Raw genomic sequence first — 15880 nt, 5'->3', positions numbered from 1 at the left:
GTGATTACAATAACATCAATAATTTTCAGTTGAACTGTATCATATCAATGTAGACGAAAGTTTGATACTGATAAGATTGTTATAATGGAAAAACCTAACATTTTGATATTGATATTTGTATAATGCATATTGATGTATGTTAGTTTATAAGTACTGTGTACTTTAATTTTATTGAATGAAAGTTTGAAGCTTTATAAACTAGTGCACTTTACTTAGCATTACAGTAACGGATCTTGTATGTGAAAGGTGAACTATACAAACATTTTCTGCCTTAATTCTTAAAAGCATTAAATGTATATAAAACATATTATTTATAGAAAACTTTTATTGCACATATAATTTATATAGGCGCTCAGACATTACAGTGCTAAACACTGTAGCAAGCCTGTAAATAAAACAAATGATCAATCAACAAAACCTCTGCAATGTATAATATTTTTGTGTTGTTTACATATGACTATTAGAAGAGCTCTTCAGTACCAAGTGAAGAAAGTATTTGTGTCATTAAGCAGTGCTGTGTGACACCAGAGATTGACGTTATATTTGTTGTACTTGGGAACCAAATGACCAAGCTCTAAAATATACTGTGACAGATAGTTAGAAAGTACCCATATAAAGAGTGCAGTCCATCTTTCTGGCTCAGCTAAAACGTTTAAAAGATGGCTCCAGAGGAGGACAAATATTTAACCTGCTCAAGAAAAAGAAATTTATCAAGTTGCGCTCCCCTTTGATTCTAAAACCTTGTCAGCTCTGCAGCTAAATAGAAATACGTCTGATTCACCAACATCTAAGTTCTCTATTATGAATATTTGAGTGCCAATCTAAAATATCTACAGTATGCTTTATTAGTTGTACTTTATTTAGCACTTTTCATCTGTAGCTCTCAAAGTGCTACAGAAAGGAGGTCAGGTATCATCATCCCCATTTTACATATGGGGAAACTGAGGCACAGAAATGAAGTGACTTGTTGGAGATCAAAAAGCAGGTTAGTGGGAGAGATGGAAACAGAATCCAGATCTTCTGACTCTTAATATAGTTTCCTGTCCACTGAAACATACTTTCTTCTCATTATTAATACAGATGAATTTGTAGTAAACTTTAATAGGCAGAACACTGGGAACTGCTGAACTAAGCCAATGCATGCAAATAAAAGTACAAGAGAAATTTGTTAATTTGCATTTAACTAGCCTGGAAACCCCTTACCTCCCCCAGTGGTCCACTTCCTGCTTCTTACCAAAGATTTAATAGGAGAGTCCTATAAGAGTCAAATTACAAAACACTTCATTTACAGACAAAGTACATTTATGTTGTATTATTCTTACTTACTAAATTGCAAAATTCAGTAATTCACTATCAATGTCCCAGTTAGTTTAATTTAGTGAGGTCTATTGAATGAAAGAAGGTAAGTTAGATAATGTTTCAGTCTCACATATTCAATGTATAGAATATCCTCCATTAATACTACATGCATTTTACATGGAATTAAATTGCAGTACACTTTAAAATAAGACACAGAGCAGTGATATTTATCTTACTTAAAAAAAAAGTGATGTTACATTTTATGTTGCACATGTACAGGATACCTTGGGCCTGATTTTGCATTCTTTAGTCAGGAAATATCACTTATTTATATGATGGCATAATATTTTCATTTGTTTGTTCGACTACACATTGAGCAGAATTTTTTATTGAACTCTCCACAGTGACATCCAGGTTTTTTTTCTCAGTGATTGTAGTTAATTTAGATGCCAAACATATGTATCAGTTCATATAATTTCTTCTGATGTGTATTATCTTGAATTTGTCAACACAGAATCTTATCTACCATTTTGCTGCCTATTTACCTGCCTTTGACAGGAACTTTAGAAATACCTTGCAGTTTTCTCTAGTGTTAACTATCCTAAATAATTTTGTGTCATTTGCAAATATTTCACATCTTTCAGATGTGAAATTAAACATATGTTAACTAGATAATCCTGGCCTAGGATGGAGCCTTTGCCACTCAGATTCTTTAAAAGTCTGTGAGGAATTGTGTCAAAGGCACTTTGGGAAAGTCCAAATAAAATTGTCAGCTGGTTCTCCATCTATTATTCTGTTGATGTATTCAAAGAATTCTATCACATTAGAGAGGCACAATCCTAAAATTAAAAATAATTACCCATCCATGTTCTGCTTTTCCAAATTATCTTTTAAAATATGTTTATTAAATTATGACAAAGGTAACATAAATATTTAATAATAATACATTTTGAAAATGAAACCAGTTACTCACTGGTTCCTTATTTTCACTAGTTTGCTTCAACACTTGAGGCAGATATTTTCCTTTCTTTTGCCTCTCGCTTGTCCGTTTGCCGCCTTAGGCTATAATCAGTGATGAGCTGCCAAAACCTTAACAACCGGTTTCCTATAAAAAGTTCTGATTTAAGGGATGAGCCCCAGTATGTATTTTTTGTACCAACAGGGTTACCATACGTCCGTATTTTTCCGGGAGGAATTTTTAACATTTAAAAATTCCTCCTGGACAGCAATTTAAGAACCAAAAAGCCTGACCTGTCCGGGAAAATACAGATGTATATTAACCCTGCCTAAAGTTCTTTTTTAAAAAGATGGGCCTGAACTAGAAATGAGCTCCTTTTCACATGCGTGCGGCAGGGGCTGGCTGCGGGTAGGGGGTGCAGGGGGCGGCTGGAGACGGGGGCTGGCTGCAGGCAGGAGGTGCGGGGGTGGCTGGAGGCAGGGGCTGGCTGGAGGTAGGCAGGGGGTGCAGGGGGTGACTGGAGGCAGGGCAGGGGGTGTGGGGGTGGCTGGAAACAGGAGCTGGCTGCAGGCAGGAGGTGCGGCAGGGCTGGCTGCGGGCAGGGGCAGCTGGAGACAGGGGCTGGCTGCAGGCAGGGCAGGGGATGCTGGGGTGGCTGGAGGCAGGGCAGGGGGTGGCTGGAGACGGGGGCTGACTGCAGGCACGGGGTGCGGGCTGGCTGGAGGCAGGGGCTGGCTGCGGACAGGGTGGTGGGTACCCACAGGAAGAGCAGCAGGACGCAGCCCAGGTCCAACAGAGCAGCCAGGGACCTAACAGGCAGCATCGGGAGCCCCAGGGCCAGGGGAGCAGCACCAGCGACAGGATTTGTGCCCAAGGCCAGGCAGCAGCCCACATGGCTCCCGCAGCGCAGCGCCCCTGGTGGCCGGAAGAGGAATTACATCACTTCCTAGCCAGAGCCCATCAAAGCCTCAGCACCCCCTGCAGGGAAGCAGGTTAACAACCACTTCTAAAACTGCTTCAAAATTTAATAACCGGTTCCGCGAACTGGCTCCAGCTCACCACTGGCTATAATTAAATGCAAATAAGGCATGACTAGGTCCGACTCTGTTTAAAGTGTAAGATGCAAGAACAAGGCAACATCCTGCGCAACATTCCACCTTCTCCACATTATTAATATTTAAAAAAACAAAGCCATACATGAGGGTGTCCAACTTGCGACACCTCTCCGGAGTCTGATTTGCACCAGGTGGCGGCTCGGCGCTGTCTGAAAACCAGACCCCTTTAACGTGTCTCATGTTGGGCACCCAAAAACGGACGCTCCCAACCGGACTGTGCACTTCGCAAAAGCCAGGCCGCACAAAGTGCGCGGGCCCGGCCACTGAAGGCGCCGTTCCACGTGATGCCCCTGATCCGAGCCCCCCGCCCGCCGGGGACAGCCCGGACACCCGACCAGAGCAGCGACTGCTTCCCGCCGCCTCGCGGCCACTTGCCCCCCGCCCCAAGCTCCGGGCCCGCCTCCCTCCGGCGCGCTGCCCCAGCGCCAGGCCCATTCCCGGGCTGCGCTCCGCCGCCCCGCCCCCTGCTGCTTGCCCCGCCCCTTCTCACTCGAGCAGCCCCGCCCTTCCGGCTCGCTCTCGAGACCCGTCCCCACCCGGGCGCGCGCCTGCCCTAGTCTCTGTCCGCACCCGACCATCTCCCCCCGCCCGCTCGCTCGGACCGTTGCGCGTTAGCCCCGCCCCCCGCGCTGCCTCGAGGGAGCCGCCGCTCAGCCCGTGGGGTTGTGGACTGGGCTCACCGGAAGGGTTTTCGTTCCGGTCCGTCGCAGCGGTTCTCTTCCGGTTCGGCATCCCCCATCATGGCGGCGGCCCCTGCGCCGAGCGGGCTCTGAGCTCCGCGGAGGCTCCTGGCGCCGCCTTTTCTCCCGGTCTCCTGCTGCTGGAGCTCGGCCGCTCGCGCCGGGTCGTGGGGAGCCGCCGCGGGGTCCCTGCGGCTGGTCGGGTCCCGGGGGGAGCCGGGGCCCCGCGCGCGCGCGCGCTTCCTGCCCGGGCTGGCGCGCTGCCGCCCCCATGGCGCCGGTACAGCTGGAGAGTAACCAGCTGGTCCCGGCCGGCGGCGGCCCCGCCTCGGCCCCGGCCCCCCCGGCTCCGGGCACCGCCGCGGCGGCGGCCAGCCCCGGCTACCGGCTCAGCACCCTCATCGACTTCCTGCTGCACCGGACCTACGCGGAGCTGACGGTGCTGGCGGACCTGTGAGTGCCGCATTCGGCGCCCCGCTCCCTGCCCCTGAGCCCTGTCCCTGGGGAGGGTGCTGGGTGCCCTGAGCTGCCCCTGCCCGAAGCCTGCACCCCGGGGGAGTTAGACCTTGCGCGGCTTGTACCTGCTCCAGGTTCATTCCCATCCCCTGCTAAGTGCTTGTGGGGAATCCGTCAAATGGGCTAAAAGGTGGAGAGCAGAGAAAAAGCTTGGACGGAAAGCATTTAAATTTGCCTCTAAATTAATTCTAATGGTTTTGGAACTTGAAAGTTTTAAAATTATCTGCATTAGTAATATGTTAAACTGAGAGATTCTTAAAGTCTCACACTTAAGTGCTTTAAAATAAAAAAAATAGCTTTGACAATGAGAACAAGCTCGTCCATCTTTGTCTTGTTTCCTCCTACTGTTGGTTGCTGCAATGCTTGATGTGAAAACGCAAACAAGGAGTGAATTTAAATCTAAAGAGTTTGTTTAATTTAGTGTCTAAACTATCTCTCATCTGTTGAGTTATTCTGATTAACGTTACAGGGTGGTGTAGGTGGGTATACAGAAAGGAGTAACTTATTGGGCCAATGAGAAAGTACCCGTAGTTCTGTGCAGAACAAGAACTACTGAATCTGATGATGCAAACTGTATATCCATGGACTTGCTTACTCTCATGACATGCCCACTTTAGAATTTCCGCTGGTTTTGGAGAGGCACATTTGTGGCGCACTGACATTTTATAAATCCTATCCACAGGTAATCTGTAAAGAAAATAAACAATCTTGGTTCAGTGTCTAGCGTGTGTTAATTTGAGTTTTAGGGTTGTCACAGTAAAATGCACTGAATGTAAGTGCTACTGACTTCTTGCATTTTCACATTCAGTTAGCTCTATGTATTATCAAAATATTTGCATGAGGCACACTGTGTACTATGGTATGATACCAAACATTGCAACTTCATGTAATTAATACAAAATAAAAGTCAGGGTTAACAGTGCTTGAAGAATATGTTGGACAGTTGATCTACTATTGAATTATAGGCTGTCCAGGATCTCAACCAAATGTGAATGTCATGGATTTTCAATGCATGCCACATGTTCTGTACATTTGGCTAGTAGAGGGGCTCCTTAGCACTATAAAATATGCTTATTTTTGCATGAAGATCTCCTTTGCGTAGAATTCACTGTCCCACACAAAGTACTGACATGTCCAGATCTGTGACCAAAAATGTAGCTTCCAAGTACAGAACAAAAAACGCTTTCTTCCCGAGAAGCTTACAATCTAAGCATGACAAGACACAACAGGCTATTATAAATAGATGGGAGGAGTTCAACAGAGACAACATTAGTCAGCATGATAGGTAGTGATCTGTGCACAACAGTGGCCTAACCATTGCAAAGCTTTTTCTAGGCATCATGACAAAGAAGAGTTTTGAGGAGGAATTTGGAGGTGGATAATGAGATAGCTTTGCGAATATTTACGGGCAGCTCTTCCCAATCCATCTCGTATCATTTGGGCCAAAAGTTATTCTTGTCTATTAAGTGACCTACATTAAATGAGTTAGTTGGTCTTTGATAACCCTCCAGAAGACAGGACAATGAGCTACAGTGATTAGGGGCCTTATAAGTACTTATTGATATCCATATTGGCTAGCTCAGCAGAGAGGCAAAAGTCTTTCATCTCAAGTTGATTCTAATTCCAGTTTTAGTCAGGCTGGTAGATCATAGTGGTGGATCTCATGCTGATGCTGTCTATTGTGCATCTGTTGTATGTATAGACAACTCTTATTTCTAGGGCTATCAAACTAGCACTTTTGTTGAACAGTAAAACTTGACAAATTTAGTTGCATGAATATGGAGAAGTACTACACAACATCTTGAAACAACCTTTCCAAAGTGTGTGGTGTATTCATGTTGGAGTAGTGCTAACTCTTAAATTTAATCATTTCATAATGATAAGATCTCCTCACTGGATGCAAATGAATGTATAGCTAAATATCTAAATGTTTGAAATGTAATATAACATTAAATAATGCTTTTATGTTTTTATTAGACTACCAAGAAAGACTGACATGGAAAGGTGAGTCACAACAAGAGTGGGCTATTAATGCATGCTTAAATTTAACATTAAGGTGAGTGTGGGATCATTGAAATAAAATATTTTTTCTTAATTCAAGACTTGTCTGAATAAAAGATGGTTTCTTTTAAAAATTATTTCTTTATTGGATTGTCCTTGTGTTACTGTATAGAAGTAGCATTTTTCATGATGCAATAGCAACGTTAATTTGAAACTACCTAGGATTGTTGGATTCTGTTGCTAATATGCCTCTGAACAGTTCTTTCCCCAGCAAGAAGTGCAGTTTAGCTGAGGGCATTACCCTTCTGTGTGGGAAGAGATAAGACATTAAAACTTGGAGGATGGGAGTGCCTGACCTGATATTGAATCTAGTGGGAAAGAGAATAAGAACCTAAACAAATACAGATGTGTCGAGAAGGAAATTCTCCCAATGCAGGACTAGTAGCTGAAAAATATACATAGAATAAAGAAGCTTCTTGTTTGCCCCTCCTATATAATAGGAGATCCACCTTTTCCTTAGACAACATTTGAGGAAGCTTTGTTTTATGACTTGGGAACCTGTTTTCTTCAGAAATATATCCCTCTTTTTACTGAGGTCAAAGTACTGTACTTAATGTGCTTATTTTGGAGATTTGAGTAGCTTCTACAGAACCTGCCAGAATATGTAATGTTGGCTTCTTTGCTATCTGTGCTAACTCTTTCTTATTGATCTAGTTTATTTTGAAGATATACGGAGATCATTCAATCACAATAATTCTAATGACAATTATATGGAAAATGCTATCTCTCAAGTCAAGCATGTACTTTGCATAATACGGCATAGATTTCAATTGTACAAAATTATTTTTAACAGGATTTAATCCAGGGGTAGGCAAACTTTTTCACCTGAAGTCCGCATATGGAAATGGTATGGTGGGCCAAGAATGCCTGGTGGGGGAGGGATGCTCTATGAGGTGTAGCATGGGGGGGGGGCTCTATAAGGGATGTTACCGAGGCGGAGAGAGGGAGGGACCGATGGGGGGGGGGCTCTTTGGGGTGGTACCGGGGACTCCTAGGCCCTGCAGTGAGTGACACCAAGCACCACAGGTGGAGGCAGCCTAGCTGAGACGAGTGCGGCCCCTGTGCATTTTCGAGGCTCTCGAGGGTGGGGCCATAAGAGTTGAGGAGGGGATTGGGTGCGCTGCCCCGTTGTGGGGGGGGTGGTTTCCAATCCCAGAAACAGCATGGTGAAGTCGTGCCTGTGCGGTGTGGTTCTGCGTGCTGGAAGATAGTGCTCATCAAGGGAATTGTGAGTCAGGGGCAGGGGGAGTGCTGGGTAGAGCCGGGCAAGGCCCTGACCTCGCTCCCTGGTGGGAGCTTGAGGGCTGGATAAAAAGTCTAATGTGCCGGAAGCGGCCCATGGGCTGTAGTTTGCTCACCCCGGTTTAATCTTTTCCACAACCGGATCCTGATTTTAGGGGAGTCAAAAATTGGGATGTTTTCTTGAGACCTCTTTTCTCCTCTTCTCTTGAAGACATGCTGCGTGCCCAATATTCTCTCCTCTTTTCATTTTTAATGTTCCATGTTTCTTACAATTGTTACTCCATTTGCTACAGGCAGTGGCATTCAACCTGTATCTTTAGCCCCTGGGGATGTTCAGTGGGGGGTGGAGTGGCATACGTGTCTGTTGTGTCATTTGTGAGTTTAATTGGAACTTGCTTTGTGAGGCAAGTTGGTCAATAGACTGAATCAGCTTGGGTGTCTTTCACCAGGTGGGGGAGAGGTCCTTCCTTTCTCCTACAATGCTTGTGCGTCTCTGTAACCATTTAACAATCTGTCGTGTCTGAAATAGAATTGTGATATTTGGATCAGTATGTGGTAAGCTGCAGTGTGATATTAGGATGTATTTTTGTTGTTGTCTGATGCCATTTGGTGAAGTGGTTCTCTAGCTCTCTAAGGTTGCCTACAATTGCTGTAAGGGATGTTGCTTAATTAATCAACTTACTCATTTGCTCCTGCATATGAGAGCTGCCATAGCAGCAGTAATGATACAGAGAAATTTAATAGTATCAGACTCCTGAACCACCTCTTAAAGGAATAGTGGTTGCTTGCAGGATGCTGTCTTGATGACAGGCAGTATACACCCATCAGTGATGAAGGCGTGATACTTGGCAGGCTTAAACTTAACATGGATTTTAATTAGAGCTTAAGTCCCTTTCTAGGGTTTTCTTCTTGAGGACCCCTTGATAAGCAAAGCTTGTAGGAAATTATGGATCCTGATATTTTACGATCTTTTTGAAAGATATGTAATTTTATTATATGCAATGGACACCACTAATACTAGATTCTAACTGCTCCACATAGATAAGAGTAAATTACTTTTAGTATTACATGCAATAATACAAAATAGCAGTTGGACAGGAAACTACCTTGATATATTACAGTGGTACTGAGAACTTATTTGTAATGCAGTGGGAAAACTATGGGTTTGGGTTTTGATAACAGGTAACTTGTGCATTCTCACTGTTCATAATTCCTGTTTCCTTCCTTGCTCTCTAGTGACATATAAAGTAGTGTATATTTTTGATCTAAGTGGATCAATGACTTGTATGATACATATTTTTAAATTGAACTTGCAGTACGTCAACTCTTAAGGGTCCTGCTTTCCAATGGATACAAATAGAAATTGAATTCTCATTCCTGCTTTACATCAGCAAAGAGTTCCTGCTGGGAAGTATTAAAAGAAAACTCTTGTTCAGATACTTTGAATAGCTATATAAACTTTCAGTTTTCCAAAATAATCTCTGTGTTTGTAGTCAGTGAATGAGGTGTTATGTCTCAACAACAGTAGATGTCATTTTAATTTGCATTAAGGGCCCTTTCTACACAGGAGGATTAAAAGAATCTACTTTTTTAATTAAAAAGCAAAACTTTTGAACTTGTTTTAACGTAAGGTTTTAGTAATTAAAAATAAATATTAAGTTACAGTAATAGCTCTGAAACATTGACTGACTTTGCCTCCTAATGGCAAGAGTTATTTACTCCTACTTCACTCCTAATCTACCTTCTGGACAATTTTTTTTTATACTTGCTAAATATCCATTAATACAGAGGAGCAGGCTTTTTAGTGATCTCTCTTACGCAGTGATCAGAAAATCTGTTATGCTCTTCTTTTATACTTACATGTTTTATCCAGGCTTTACACTAGCTTTTTGAAGTGCCATCTTTATTAAACAATATGTCTCTTAATAAAGCCATATGCAAGCTCATACATCTAAGAACAAAGACTGTAGGTCACATTTACCTGATGGGGGACTATATCTTGGAATGCAGTGGCTCTATAAAAGGCTTTTAAGGATAGTGATGGATAACCAGTTGAATTTGAGCTCACTGTTCAATGCTCTAGCTAGCGGGGTCCATGATAAACTGAGGACTATATATTACTACTAGTAGTAATAGTAGCAGGAGGATAGTATTACCTCTGTATAGGACATTAGTGAGACCATTATTCGAATAGTGTGTCCTGTTCTGGTGCTAACACTTCAAAAAGGATGTTGAAAAATTGGAGAAGGTTCAGAAAAGAGCTACAGAATGGATTTGCAGTCTGGAAAATAACACTATAATGTGATTTAAGGGGCTCTACCTTCCCTAGCATAAGCGAAATAGATTATGAGATGACTAGATCGTGACTAGAAATACCTACATGAGCCAGAGATTTCTTATAATAGAAGGCTCTTTAATCTACCAGGAAGATGCAATGAGAACCTGTGGTTGGAAACTGAAGCTAGAAAATTTCAAATTAAAAACAAGATGCAAATTTTTAAATATAACTGTTAGAACATCTTGCCTATGGATGTGGTGATTTCTCCATCAATTGAAGTCTTACAAGACAGGATATATTTCTAAAACATGCTTTAGTACCAACAATTTTTTTTTGCTTGATGCAGAAATTACTGGATGAGGTTCTGTGTCCTGTGTCTTGCAGGAGGCCAGACTAGGTTATCATAATGGTGCCTTCTGACCTTAAATTTATGTATCTTTATTGACTACAAATTTTTTTTTTTTTTTTTTTTTTGTGAATTGCTTAATGTAGCTTAAACCTTGCAGCAGCATTTACAGCAAAAAAATGTGTAAGTTCAAAGTAACTCCTTGGAAGTCAATAGGTTCTGACCAAATTATGTGAGATCAGAAGCTTCCCATACCGTAGATGGTGTCTTACAGACTGGAATGAAAGCGTGAATTGAGATCCAAGCATTACTCTCTGCCTTTCTTATCTGCTATAGACAGGCTTCTGCTGTGGTGAAGAGTACAGATGGGGCTGTGGATATAGGCTGTGGCCAGTATCTAATAGAGTAATTGTTAAAAATGTGGGGAGGGAAGAGGGGGGAAGGACTGGACATGTAGCATTTCTGCAAGTAAAGAGGAAAAAAACAAAAGTCACAGGAAGGCATCCTGAATTTTGACTCCTCAGCACCACGCCCTGATGTATAAAAAAATTAAACCATGTTGTGGGGAAAAAAATTATACAATTGAAATTGATGCTACATTATGCAAAGTATAAACTTTATGTGATGCATGACATTTTCTATGTAATTGTCTTTAGCAAACTGCACTGCAACTGAACTGCAGCTTTGTGAGATGTTTCAGTACTGACTTAACTCTTGATTTTTTTTATTTTACAGAAAAATAGAAATTGTGCAGTTTGCAAGCCGCACACGTCAACTGTTTGTTCGATTATTAGCCTTAGTAAAATGGGCTAACAATGCTGGGAAAGTGGAAAAATGTGCGGTAAGTTAGCAACTTAACTTGGTATAAAATGACCTAAAACTTGTCGGGGGCTTTTTAGTACCTTCTGAATAGATTATAAAATGCTCACGTTAAAAAAGCCAGATTCCATATGATAATGTACGTGAAATGTACATTGCTCTCCTCGTTCTGTTCAATAATTGTAAGTTATAATTTGTATAGTAGTAATGTCGCTTCTCTCTTTAAGAGACAGTTACACTGTTGCAGTAAACCCCAAAAACTCATGAATAGGGAAAGCAAAAGGCAGGACTGCATATTATCTTCAATATTATTTTATCAGGAGTGAGAACATTTGGAGGTTAGGAGATGGGGTGGGGGTGAAGGGCAGGGGCATTGATCTCAGCACTAGTTCTTATTGTTACACTTGGTTGCATTATGTAGGCACTGTGAGATAGTAAAGTCCTGCTGTTGGTTAAATGAGTTCAAAGTCCAGCATGTTGCAAAAAGTCAGTTTATTGGCAGAATATAAATAAGTATGGCGCTAATCCAGTAACAGTCTGCAAATTAACTGCCACAAACGTACCATAGTATGTAGGAGTGGAAACCTCTGCTGTGGAGTACAAGCTGAAACCAAATGATTCTCCTTAAGATTCCATCCAAAATACTAGACACACAAGGTGGATGAGAGATCTTTTATTGGACCAATGAGTACATTTCCCAGACCTGAAGATGAGATCTGTGTAAGCACAAAAGTTTGTCTCTCTCACCAATGGAAGTTGGTTCAATAAAAGATTTTACCTCACCCACCTTGTCTCTAAAATATACTGGGATTGACACAGGTACAGCAACACTGTCTCCAAAATACTCTTCTTCTCCTAATTCTGGTGATGGATATCCTACAGATGAAGCATTTGTGAAATTACTTAAAAAATAAATAAATAAAAAACTCCAAGGTCCCATTCACATTTTCCACATGCTCTGTGAAGAGAAGTAAAGAGAGCTGCAACCCACTAATGGAAGCTCTGTTCTCAGAGCACTTTAAATTGTAGTGCAAAGGCAGGAGCTAGGACTGTTCCAACTAAGCTCCCTGAACTTGTCTTCCTTCCCTAGGAGTTTCTTAAATTCAGACTTGAACCACCCTGTAGTAGAAGTGAAATGAGGTACTTACCTTTGATTAAAGAGTGGGAATCTGGTATTTTTATCTATAAAGGATTTGGTGATGGGAGAAATAAAATGTATAAATGTCCTTGATTAAGTATTTATTTAAAAAACTACCAAAATATTCCTTTCCCCTCACCCCAAATATAGGCTTTTTTGAATTGCGGGGAGTGGAGGGAGAGAAAAGGGGGAAATACTATTTAGAGATACTTTGGGCAAGGGATTGACTTCAGCAGTCAGTATTTTTTTTTCTCTTTTATAGATGATATCAAGTTTTCTAGATCAACAAGCTATCCTTTTTGTGGACACTGCTGATCGTCTGGCATCACTAGCTAGAGATGCTTTGGTTCATGCTCGCCTGCCCAGTTTTGCTATCCCATATGCTATTGATGTGTTGACAACTGGGTCATATCCACGTCTCCCAACATGTATAAGGGTAAATGTCTTTACAGTATAGCTGAAAAAGATCCCTCCTAAAATATCTTATCAGGTAACAGACACAAACTAGTGAAACTAATGGTGTGAAACATCTTTCTCCTCCTGTAATTACTGCAGATAAAGTACATATTTCTCTTTAAAGTGCATGCTAATACAGAACCAATTATAAAATGTGCAAAATTCTAACTTGTTTATATTTAGAATATTTCTTATTAACAGGCTAACTTTTCCCTATCAAGGATTCTATCTTGCTAGACTACTTCTGCTCTAGGACCCAACAAAGTAACAAACCTTTTTCCTTTTTTGTCAGTCATTTATTGGTATTTGCACACACTAAACCAAAACCCCAGAAAAATATACAACTAACCTAAAATGAGATTAAAATCTGCTGCTCACACTGTCTCTGGTTGTAGCGATGATCCTCTTAATACATGCTATATAGTATCCCTCCAGGATTAAACAGCTGCCTTTTTTGTGTCTAGAGATCCATGGAAACACCTTCAGCTATCTTTAATGCTGCTTTGTAATTTCCTTGTTTAGCTTGCATTCTGGTTAAGCAAGCTTTTCTGAAGTCATGTAAGACCATAGAACTTTAGATTATTTTTCTTTTAAATATAAAAATCTGGCTATCAACCTTAATTTTTGTAGCAATATCATTTAAGAATACTAAGGCAACTTGATGTACAAGGTCTGCAATAGTCTAAAGTGGGCTGAGTTTAGTGATTTCTTCCTAAATATGAGGTGGTTTGTCTAGGGCACAATCGAGTTCACTGGAAGGCAAATTCAAGAGGCTATGGAATGCATGTTTTAAAACTGCCTGCTTAAATATAAATACTGCCTCCTATTCTACTTTCAGACTTCCAGTGTTAGTCTTCTCTATCATTTATGAAAGTTAATTTGTTTAGTAGTGGTTTTACTTCGGTTTGAGAGATATAGACATGTTGATACTTACCTTAACAGGATAAAATAATTCCTCCTGACCCAATAACAAAAAATGAAAAGCAAACCACGCTTCATCAGCTAAACCAGATTCTTCGACATCGACTGGTGACTACAGATCTTCCTCCACAGTTGGCGAACCTTACAGTTGGTAAGGACCTGAAGTTACTTTTAAAGACTCAATTGTTTGAGGCTAATTAAAATAGTGATTTTAGACTTTTAACTAAAACATGACTGGGAAAAAGTTTCTAAGCATCTAAAAAGGTTGAAACCCTGCCCCTATGGGACATTAGTGTACATACTTCCCACAGCCTGAAAGAATTGGGAGTCATATAGTCTTATTTAAACCCACCGTACAAATCTCCAAAAAGCCCTACTTTGACAACAGAAGGAAAGGTTGCTCTTCTGTTCTGACTGTAGCATTGGGCTTCATGAGCCATTGTTTCTTATATTTCTGCACAGTTTCTACTGATCAGGGGTCTGCTCCTACTCTGTGTCCTCCCCTACTGCTGCTTGGTAGACAAAATGGCCTCTCCTTTCTGTTTCTTCCCACCCTCATTTCTTGTGGCTCATTTTCCCATTGGTGTTAACTAATAACCTGATTTTAGCAACTAGGGTTTGCAGTTAAAATTGTCCATTAGTGCATGTAATAGTAAATATGAAGTCATTGAAACTTCAGTATTGGATCCATTTTTCTCTAGGCAGGGTAACTGACTTGGGTTTTTAATCTTTGAATTTTCTGGATTTGTCAGTTACTCTGTCTAAATGTGTAGTATTTGGTAAAAATTTCAAAAGTACTTAAGTGACTCTGTTCCTTTTGAAAATTTTACCCATTGTGAACTTTGTAAAAGAATGGTAAGTTATATAATCATATGGCATACTTAGTCACATGATTGCAGTGGCCCTTGAGTGGAAGGATGGTCCAGTGGTTATGGTGCTAATCTGAGACTTGGGTTCAATTTCCTGTTCCACGATGGACTTCCTTTGGACCTTGGGCAAGTCAGTTTTCTGTGCCTTGGTTCCCTATCTAAAGTAGAGATAATACTGCTCACAAAGGTGTTCTTGGAATAAATATCTAAGACAGATAGATGGCCTAAATAGCCTTGCTCGTGTGAGTGTCAGAATCTCTCACACCTGCTGATGGAACTATAAAAGGTCAAACTTGGTATGGGTAGCCTTCATCAAGGTGCATTACTTGTACTAAAGTTGGGTGTTTGCAAATTTGTAAATGCTTGAACTCTCACTTGGGGGCACGCACAGGGCACTTTGTACACTTGTGTGCATTAAAGAATAAAAAGATAAGGCTAGAATTTCAGGCTTGGTCTACAATGAATGCTGTTATTGGCATAGCCATGTCAGTCTGGGTGTGAAAAAACAGTTGTTCAGACCAGTGCAGACACAGCTATGTTATTCAGGGAAGCAGTGTTCCTGCACTGACAGGAAAAACTTCTTCTATCAGTGTAGGCTGCATCTACAGTAGAGAGTTGTTCTGGTATAGTCTCCATAATTGAAGATGCATTCTTAGTGATTGGTAAAGTAGTTCATTAGCCTTTCATTTCTGGAAATGTTAAACTACCAGTTAAATATTTTTTTCATGTGATTCAGTGTCTGCAGGCTGCTCAGGAGATAATCTATACTGAACTGACAGGTGTGTTACAAGTCCTGACTAAAGTAATACTGTTTAAGGAAATTTACATGGGATGGGCCCACACTGTGCTGGCTGGTATTTCCGCTTTCACAAACATTAATAGTTGACTAAATGTTTATAGAAATGCAGGTAGCAGACTAGGGATCATAAAAGATTAATTTTGTTTTATATTGGAAGTCTTTTTGCACTTTAAAGTTTGAGGGCCTGTTTAGCATGCTGAGCATAAAAAAACTAGCTTGAACTTTCTCCTAGCTAATGGCCGTGTGAAATTTCGAGTTGAGGGGGAGTTTGAAGCTACCTTGACAGTGATGGGAGATGACCCTGACGTTCCATGGCGCCTCCTCAAACTGGAAATTCTGGTTGAGGACAAAGAGACTGGAGGTAACATCAGACATCTTTTATT

At 41.3% G+C, this 15880-nt stretch overlaps 1 protein-coding gene across 2 annotated transcripts in view; it reads left to right on the top strand.

Moving 5' to 3' along the window:
• Positions 1 to 4107: 4107 nt before the first annotated feature.
• The window catches only part of MED14 (mediator complex subunit 14), a 53088-nt gene continuing 41315 nt past the window's right edge, over positions 4108 to 15880 (top strand). For both annotated transcript variants that reach the window (XM_077817399.1, XM_077817390.1), the window contains exons 1-6: positions 4108 to 4505; positions 6546 to 6572; positions 11231 to 11336; positions 12715 to 12888; positions 13851 to 13980; positions 15730 to 15858. In XM_077817399.1, coding sequence (XP_077673525.1) covers positions 4324 to 4505; positions 6546 to 6572; positions 11231 to 11336; positions 12715 to 12888; positions 13851 to 13980; positions 15730 to 15858 — 748 coding nt within the window. In that variant the 5' untranslated portion in view covers positions 4108 to 4323. The remainder of the gene's footprint in view (positions 4506 to 6545; positions 6573 to 11230; positions 11337 to 12714; positions 12889 to 13850; positions 13981 to 15729; positions 15859 to 15880) is intronic.

The sequence above is a fragment of the Eretmochelys imbricata genome, chromosome 1, assembly GCF_965152235.1.
Source record: "Eretmochelys imbricata isolate rEreImb1 chromosome 1, rEreImb1.hap1, whole genome shotgun sequence".
NCBI lineage: Eukaryota > Metazoa > Chordata > Testudines > Cheloniidae > Eretmochelys > Eretmochelys imbricata.
This window is presented reverse-complemented; position numbering and strand designations above follow the sequence as displayed.